The following is a 9,837-nucleotide window of genomic DNA, read 5'->3' as shown; positions in this document are numbered from 1 at the left end:
CTCTGGAGATATAACAGGCGCTTTGCTGACCTGACAAAGCCTCGGACCTGAGATATATTGGTGAACTTTCATCCTGACGGCGGATTCAAGCTGAGCCATGTAAACACACCTGGGTGCAATATATCCTATCACTTAGATGCATTTAAGTGCTATGTAACATTTATTTAATTGTCTGTGTGTGTGTGCTGGTGGCGGTTCTGAATACTCTAGTTAAACAGTGAGGATGCAGAACACAACAAAAAAAAACAATGCAGCAAATTCAAATGTGTATGTAATACTTTTTTATTTTTTTCAAGACAAAATGGCTGTGAAGAGAATAATGCAGACAACAGCTGAAAATAGAGTGGCATCTCCATAACTGAAAAATAGCAACAACCAAATCTGTAAGCCAAGAGAGAACTCATGAATGTCGTCGATGACCTTTGGTCACCAAGCAGTGAATATAAGTCATGACAATTCATCAGGAGGGAAAAATATTAACTGACTTGTTTTGCAGTGACTCCGTTCTGAACAGAGCATGTGTGTGTATCGTCATCATAATAAATAATGTCGACCAATGCCGTAGGTCGACTTCAAGTTCAGTTCAGAACAAATAGCTTGAGAGTAAATACAGAACACAGGATGAATCAGGGTGAAAACTCAAATGTACCTCAAAAACCCATTAGCAATGATAACATGTACCAATTTTTTTTCTATGATTTATTTAGAATATGCCTTGCATATGAGATGTACCATATTTAAATTATGAAGCACCATGGTTCTTTTGGCAATGGGGGAAAAAATGACAAAGAAACTGTAGCAAACAAACAAAATGCTTTTGAGATTGATGCTGGATTGATTGCATATGACAAAAGGTCTTTTTCAAAAACGGCTGGAATGTTATTAGGTGGTACATGTTCAAGGACAGTAAAAAGTTGGCTACCGAGAAAACCCAACAATAGCTTGTATTACTGCATATAAAATGGCAGGAGAGAAAAATATATAAAACAAACTAAAAAGATATGTACAACCACCTGTTTTTACCTCATTGTGGTCACTCCAGCGGGACTGCCTGAAAAGGCCATTATATGACCTCTCACCCTTGGGGGAACTTCACAACATTTTATTTTTCAAAAACAAACTTATTTTCAAGCATACAAATTATTCACACTATATTATCCTGCCAAATTAAGAAAATATACGGTGGCAGCTTGTTGGGATTTTTTTCACTACAGAAAAAGGGGTACATTGAAACCTTTAAAGAGTACAGGCAAAACAGTTAAAAATACAGGCTCCAACATAAATACTATAAGTGCCTACACTAAGTGAACATTAATTTCAAATACCATTCTAAATACAGGAAAAAAGTAGACCATAAATGTGTTTGAACATAGGAACTTACATGAGTGTGCATTTTCCTATGTGTTTTAAGTTCTCTCTATATATTCATATATCATAAATCTCTCCCCAATGCAAATTTTTGTTCAACCTGAAAACTTGTGTATAGTAAAGGCAAAAAATATGAGAGACAGGTTCATCACAATTCATTACATAGTGATCAAGTCCCAGATGTCACCAAGACAGAAAAAAGGAAACAACAACAATAAAAAAAACAGAAAAAAAACTTTAAATAAGATTCTCCCCTCAAGATACTGAAGTGTTGCTTTAAAAACTCAACAACACAATTTACCTAATTGTTCAAAATCAGATTTGTAGACTTTTTTCCGTTCTGTACTGAGAAGTATATTTCTATAGTTGGTATGAAGCAGGATATTTCTATGGCGGTTCCTGCATTGATGCCCCCAAGAGCCGGACTGATGTCCGGTTCCTCGGGAGGATACATGGCTGGCAACAGTTTCTAGTTCAACTCTTATTTTTTTTTCTCTTTTTTTCTGTTTAATGCAAAGCAATGACACCACACTAATTTGTCAGCATAGCAGAGCAAGTTTTCCCTTGAGTGTCCGACTGTAAACTGGGAAAATTCAACAGTGCATGTAGGTAGTCCCAGATCTGAAATCTGGTCCTCGTTTTATACTCAACCGACTGTACTCCGATTAGAGAGACAGATCCAGAATCCAAGGCAGAGTGACAAGTGCTATATTATCAACAATGGAGGGATGGAGATTAAAAAAAAGAAAAAAAAGCAACCACCACAATTAAGTGAAGAGTATGTAAACTGAAAAGGACGCAGTGACAATGTTACGTTTAAAGACTTGTGTGGAAGGGCCAATTTGATTCATTTGTTTTTCTAAATTCAGATTCTTCACTTTTGATTTTGACTTCTGTTTGAGATCGTTTCCAGTGAGTTGATAAAAAATAAGTCAGGTTACTTAAGGGTTTCTAAGATCTAATGCGGTAAAGACAATAAGCGCTATAAGGACATAAACATTTGAATTGAAGAGACACCTGGTCGACCCACTCCCCAGCCCTCCTACAACCAGGCCAAACCACCACCCTCACCCGAAATCTGTCTGGCTTAGGACAACTAAAACCCCCTCTCTTGTCTCCCAGTGGCTGCTGGCTACAATCGCGCCAGGCTGACACTGAAGAAAGTGAAGAATTTTGCGCTACTTACAAACCCCCCCCCCCCTACAAACTCTTAATTTTCAAAGAAAATAAAAACTCTGGGAAATGAAGGGCATTACATTGGTTAAAACAACTTGTCAGACTACCCCCTCGGTTTGGTACACATGTACCGGAAAACATAAACACCTAACCCAGACCTCTACACACATACTCCTTTTTAGCATGTAACATGCCAGTAAACAGAATCATAATCTGGAGAATAACAATATACATGAGTCAGGCAGATAATTGATTTACCAGAGGTACACATAATCTGTTTTTTTTCTTTTCTTTTTTTCAGCTGGTTCCTTATGCTCTGCTAAGTCACAAAAGACAGGGCTGTACAGGTGCTTGATGCAAGGACCCGCTCATTTCATATGTGCACAAAATTGTCCTGTAATCTTCTATAGCTGAAACTCCGAGCTTATAGCAAAAAGGAGGATTAACTAATGCAGGTACAGTATCCAAGGCACTCTTAGTTGTCATTTTACACCTTATTGTTAATTTCATTGCTGTTTGTCAAAGAAATATTTAATGGCGCTAGTGCCTAGCATTTCATAGGCAGCCCAATTTCTATATGTATATATTTATATATATCTTATCTCAATCTTGCATGGAAAATCTTTCACAAAGATCAGTCTTAAGTGTGACCCTGCTTGTCTTGATGTTTTGATAATATGACACTGTCCACCATGTTTGAACACTGAACTGTACATGATATGTAAAACAGTATGTACTGTATGCAGCATGGGTTCTCATTACTAACTTTTTTTTTTTTTTACCTTAAGGACATAAAAATTATCAACAGCAACACATGTACAACCAAACCCACCAGCCAAGGACAATTTTCTCTCTAAGTAGCCAAAACACACTGAGCATGCTGACCAGTTACAAAAAATACAAAACGTGTAAATTATTGCACAATAGAAAGGCTCAAAAAGTTTTGCGTTTGATGCAATAGTATTGCCCATATGATGGATCATGCATTCAGCTTTTTCCAGTCGCGGGTGATAACAGGGCTGTACCGTGTATTGGTGTCGAACCCTGTTGTCCTTTCCCCCTCACTTATTGGCTAGTTAGCCAGGGTCGCTTTTTTAGCCAGGGGAGCTGAGAGAGAGAGAGAGCTGCCAGCATGCTGCTCTTTGCCTACTCAGTCTTAATGTCATTAGCCAGAGGGCGGTCGCTGTGCCACTTCTTCATGTGTTTCTCCAGAGTGCTGTATACACTGAAAGGCATGTGGCAGATTTCACATTTGTACACGTCCTTGCCCATCTGTCCGTGGGTCTTCATGTGGCGAGTGAGCTTTGAGCTCTGGGCGCACGCATAGCTGCACAGCTCACACTTGTAGGGCCGCTCTCCAGTGTGACTGCGTCGATGCACTGTCAAGTTGCTGCAGTTCTTAAACACCTTGCCGCAATACTCGCAGGTGTCGCTGCGGCGGCCGTCCTTGGAGTTCGGCCTGCCATTCCCATGGGGAGTGCTGGCCCCGCTGCCGGTGCCGCTGCGTCCTGAGGCGGCCCGTTCCCCGTCCAGCTCGCCGGGAGGAGTGGAGAAGCGCAAGCTGCCGTTTTCTGACGAGTGCTCGGATGAGGAGGCGAAGGGCGATTGTCTGGAGTCCCCACCTGTGAAGTTGATGAAGGGGTCCTTGAGTTGTCGGGAGGCAGCGTAGCCAGCTAGCCACTGGGAGTAGACGTTCTCTGTGTTTGGGATGGTGGGAGTGTGGGAGTCGAGGTCCTTCTCCACCTTGATGCGCTTGGACAGTGGACTGAGCGAGCCAGGGCTGACCCGTCCCCTCAGCAGCTTCCTGGACAGACCTTCGGTGGATAGAGGTCCCAGGCCGTTGATGGTAGTTGTGGTCCCATCATCTGCCCGGTCCAACTCCAAGGTGGAGTCGTCGTCGCCGGGTTCCCGGGACGAGCTCCTGCGGTGAGGGTGCAGGGCCTCGCTGTTCTGGTGGTGGCGGGCCCCTTCGAGCCGTAGGCTGAAGCGATAGTCGCTCCTTTCCTCCTCTTCTTCGACTCCAGGATTTGTCTCAATTTCCTCCTCCTCCTCCTCCTCCCCTTCTTCCTCTTCGTCTTCATCCTCTTCCTCCTCCTCCTCTTCTTCCTCCTCCTCCTCCTCCCCCTCGTCTTCATCTCCATTGACCGGCATCAGGCCGTTGTTCTCACTCTTGAACTTGGCCACCACTGACTTGAGAGCATCCGTGGCACTGCCGATCAGATCACTGGTGCCAGGTTCTGGGGAGCTTGTAGTCGAGAGGCCGTCTTCCGACTTGGCATTAAGAACCGAAGACTTGCTCTGACAGTGCGTCTTCATATGTCGCTTCAGTTTGCTGGCCTGGGTGCAGGCGTGGTTACACAAGTGACACTTAAATGGCTTCTCCCCGGTGTGGCTTCGCCGGTGAACGATTAGGTTGCTCTGGAACTTGAAGGTCTTCCCGCAAAACTCACAAGACTTTGACTTGAGAGGTGTGCCTGGTTGGGTTGCATTGGACAGCGGGTTAGGGGTGGAGCGTGAGCCAGAGGGTGACTGAGAGGTGGATAGGGGAGGCGTAGCTGAGAAGGGAGGCTTTGAACCTGGCTGGAATGGCTGCAGCAGCCGTTGCATAGGGCTGGGCCTGTTGGGGGAGAGAGGCGGGGACGCCCCAGTGGCATTCCCAGCTAGCTCGCGCAGACGTCGAGAGAAGTCCATTGGAGGGGCTTCGAGTGGCACCGAGTTGAGCCTCATCACCCTGTCAAAGGCGCTGGGATGGTGGGTTGCCAGGGCCAGTTCATCGGGGCTGAGGTGATGGCGCGGTGGGGGGCTGAACAGAGGTGGTGTTCGGGGGTAGCGGCCTTCGCGGGGTGTGGATGCTGAATCCCGACCCGATCCAGAGCCCGGCATCCTCAGAAGGCTGTATGGACTGCCATCAGCCAAGTGGACAGCATGAAGGGGAGGCTGGGAGGAGGCACAGTCACCCCCCATCCCGGGAGCTGCAGCCACTCGGGGGGTGAGGGGGCTACCAGGTTTGCTCTCCAGATAGATGCGGAAGCCGTGGGTGTTCTGGGCGTGCTGCAGCAGGAACCAGGCACTGGTGAAGGGCTGCTTACAGGTGGTGCAGATGTAACTGCTGGGCTCATCTTTATCTGACAGAAAAAGAAACACAGAGAGAGAGAGAGATGAGCTACATTTTAGATTGACCTGATGAAATAAGAAAACAGACTTACTGACCAACCTCAACACTTCAATGATGACAGTGAGTATTTAAAAAAAAGTAACATAATGTAAAATATGATCGTCAAAAGCTGAGAGAATGTGAATGTCACAGCTTTTTTCATCTATATAAATTTCAAAATAAAACCAGCATTTACTCCGAGACAGAAAACCACTGATATTCAAATAAATATTTTCCGTGGATGAACAAATATTTCATCATTAAGCACGTCTGAATCTTAATTCTAAACTAATTCTAATTTTAAACAAATAAATACTCCTGTATATATGTTTATATATTTATATATATGTTTATATATTTATATATATTTTATTATATTTTATATATGTTTGTAACCAGTTTTCACTTCCAGTAAGCTTAACAAGAGAATGAATTAAACAATAATGAGAGATATCTCAGACAGCAAGTACACAATTTACACAGTCGGGAGGGCATGAGAATATTTCAAAACATAATTGACTTTCAATAGCACTTGCACATTGACCGGCGATTTGCCTGACAACGCACGCCTAATCTCGTTAAACACACTCATCTCTCCTCCAATGCCATGTTTACAGAATTAGCAAGGCTAGAGTGGGACATGTTTCTGATGCTGCATATTAATGCTGAATACAAATACGAGGTCACATTTAAAAAAAAAATGTACCAGCGCTTATCACAAAAACACACATTCCCAGGGAAAATAAGCAAAGGGAGACATTGTGTTTGACTGTTTGCGTGTGGGTGGGGAGGCACCTATAAAAATGCATTTCATGCATTATTTTTCTATTTCTGATTTTTCATGCTTTATGGATTTATTTAAATCCTCTCAGGTGAATAGAAAAGGAGAAGAAGGGGAAAGCAGAAGTGAGAAATATGCAAAACAAGAAGCATCCACCACTTGCAAATGTGCTCCCTCTTTCATCTTTTGGCTGTCTTATCCTTTCTTCCTTCTTTTTTTTTCACTGGAGGGCAGATTTTCTGAAGTCATTTGCAGACGCTGAACCCAAAACCATGGCCATACTGTGCCAGACAGGGAGAACAAGAGAGAGGAGAGACAAAGATAGGCCATGTGTATATATGAGTGTTTGCGAGTGTGTGTGTGAGATTGTGACTATGAACGATCCCTAAGATGGTGGAAGGACAGCCTTGCATTTTTAAGCCTGCTGTGCCAGAAAGACAAAGGGGTGAATAAGGGGCAGAAATAGAAGACGGCTCCTGAGCGAAAAGAGGGACACCGTGGATGAGCAATAGACGGAGCAGATTGGTGTTTTGTGGTTCTCCTTTCTATCTCGTGTGTCAGCGGCCACCATGCCCCCCTCCCAACAATCTCACTTAGAGACCAGAACACGGCATGAAATGTGCACCCAATCAAACCTCCTCGCAAACCTTTTTCTCTTGACTGAAAAGAGTTGGAAAGGGGTTATACTGGTAAATTATGGATCATTACAATCTGCAAAAATTACAGTTAATTGCTGCCACCTGCGAGGGGCTTTGACCCGCTATGGAATTTTTCCATCATAAAAAAGCCATTTGCCGTACACGTTTTTGCTCTCTCTCTCTCTCTCTCTCTCTCTCTCTCTCTCTCTCTCTGCCATAAGCACAAATAAAATGTGCCCATTACATCGGCTTCGGCTATATGTATGTTTCCTACTACTATGCATGTGTTTTTATGGCTTCAAATAGAAAGCCCCGTATCTCTCGTAAAGCGGTGGCAATAACCTGGCCTCTCCTGTTGGCTTTGCTTTGATTTGCAGCCTACACACACATCCTCTTCCCCGTCTTAATGTGCGAGCAGAGAGTGCATCTGCATGACGTGGAAAATAGATGAAATTATCTGTTATTGTGAAGGACGAGATAGGGAGATTGGTGGGGTTGGCTTGAATGCCGTTTTCCCCTCAGAGATATCTGTGTTCATCACAGGAAAAGCATTGAGGGATCATGGGAGTGAAGAAAGGAGACGAGAGTGAAGTAGAGAGAGAAGTGTGGCGTGAAGGGGACTTTCCTAATGACAACCCACCACATCTCTGGAGGACACCAGGGCCACAACACTTTAAAGACGGTAGTCAAGCCATTTTCTTATGTATCAGAAACATCCTGTGCTATGCAATCACAGGCCATCTGTGGACATTTGACAAACTGTGCTCATCCCACAAGCAGTGACAATAATTGTTATTCCCATCCAGGCGGTAGACGCATTGATGGGCATCAACAAGCCAATACCAAAGCATGTCCGGATTCACAACAATGGCAGAGGATGTCTAAATAACCCCACAACTGTGCCTGACAGATGTAGTCAAAGGGATGGAAAGACGGCTTTTCAAAAGGAGAAAAGGCGTTGTGACGAGGCGTTGTGACAAGGCATTTGACGGCGTTGGAGTTTTCTTTTTTCTTTGCAAGAAGAGAAGAGAACTGTGAGAGAGAGAACGGATGATCTTATAAACGAGTCTGTCCTCTAATGGAATAAAGGAGAGCTCCCTCTCAATCTGTCCGTCTGTTTTTCTCTCCTTCCATTAACTCTAAGTCTGTGGAGAGCAGGAGAGCTCGGGCTAATGCTGAATCTCCAGGTCCCTTTGAAATAGGATCAGCAGAGAGGAGAAACACACTGACAACCCCTTAGCTGCCATTTCATGGCAGGGGCTGAAAGAGGGGACTTTGGGGGAGAGAGGACAGAAAGCATAGAGGAGAAGAGAGAGATGGCAGGAGGAACAGGAGCAAGCAAAAGAGAAATATAAGAACTAAAGAGGCAGAGCACAGAGAGACGCAGAGCAGTCAAAGTAGAAGAGAGGGGCGTTAACAACTCCTTCAAAGCCATTTCAGCAAGTTGCAACACAAAGCAGGGGGAGGCTAGTGTCTAACGGACACAGCGCACTGCTACCAGGAAGAGAATATGATCCTTGGCTAAAGCAAAAACAAAAGAACAACCGACACACGGACCGTTGGGAAAAGAAGGCACCTCGAACAGCAGATATGGTCATCCTGCGCTGCCGAAAACATCCTCACAGCACCGTCACCGACAAACTAATACAGACAAGCCGTCTGGGAGGTTAAAGCATAATGCAAGCTTTGCTCATGCATGCTCTAATGTTGGTGTCCCAGAAGAACGCAGAGGAACCACATCAAACCCATCTCCTTGTGTCCCCATGGGCCAAAGGAAAGCCACACAATGACCTTGACCCAGTGTTAATCGGTTAAAGATGCATTAAGGAAAGAAACCATCCTCCCTCCATCTCTCAATCGAACCCACCATCCATCAAGTGCCCCTACACTCTCAAACTTTCCAGCCGTACATCCAAAAAAGCTGGCAGACTTTGGCTTGACCTCAGTTATATCCAGTTTTGTCCTTCACCAGGCCTGATGGTAGGCTCAGGCCGTCCTGGTGTGACCGCGCAGCTCTCACTGATATTGGTCATTTAGCTAATGGAGGAAAAAGCTAACAGGATTAGCTCACATGCCTTCCAAGAGGAGGAAGAGGGAATGGAAGGCACAGAGGCGCGAGACACGGGGGACACACCATGTCATCGCCATTTCCCAAAGCTACCAGTGGCTTGGGTATCTGGCGCAGTCACACACACCTGAAAAGTGATTATGCTAATGGAGGGTATTTGCCAATATTCATAAGTGTTTATAGGTGTTGGAGTGAGTGCCTTGGGAAGACGGAGGGTTGTCAATACAGTGCCTCTTAAGTGCCTCTGCCGTAACTGGCGTTAATGTGATTACTACTCTGTTTATGTCATTAGGGTATTCACAGTCAGGAATTGGACAGGGGTGAAGGGGGAAGCGGCAGAGGACAAGTTAAAGAACACGGTGGAGGCTCTACAAGGCATATATTAGAGCTGTTCTGTAGTGTCCTGCATTTCCTTAATCCATTCTGTTGTACATGACTTTCACTTGACTTGAAGGTCTGAGTGGAAAAGGATTGAACTATAATCACTCGTCGTCAGGGGCTCTAGAGCGTGAGAGCAGCTTTATTTCAGTGCATTCATCGGTGTCTCATACATGTTACAGCCCGAAGGTGTTTTATCAGTCTGTGCATCTGTTTAAGAGCAGCTGGCTGGCCTTGACCTCGCTCCCTACTTCTCTACCTCTCTCTGTTTGTC

At 44.7% G+C, this 9,837-nt stretch overlaps 1 protein-coding gene across 1 annotated transcript in view; it reads right to left on the bottom strand.

Annotated features, from left to right (window-relative positions):
• Window positions 1-258: 258 nt before the first annotated feature.
• The window catches only part of LOC119218277 (BCL11 transcription factor A b), a 33,717-nt gene continuing 24,138 nt past the window's right edge, over window positions 259-9,837 (bottom strand). The window contains exon 3 of the mRNA XM_037472572.2: window positions 259-5,669. Coding sequence (XP_037328469.2) covers window positions 3,691-5,669 — 1,979 coding nt within the window. The 3' untranslated portion in view covers window positions 259-3,690. The remainder of the gene's footprint in view (window positions 5,670-9,837) is intronic.

The sequence above is a fragment of the Pungitius pungitius genome, chromosome 9 (genome assembly GCF_949316345.1).
Source record: "Pungitius pungitius chromosome 9, fPunPun2.1, whole genome shotgun sequence".
Lineage (NCBI taxonomy): Eukaryota > Metazoa > Chordata > Actinopteri > Perciformes > Gasterosteidae > Pungitius > Pungitius pungitius.
Note: the sequence above shows the minus strand (reverse complement) of the source record. Positions and strands in the feature narration are given on the sequence as shown.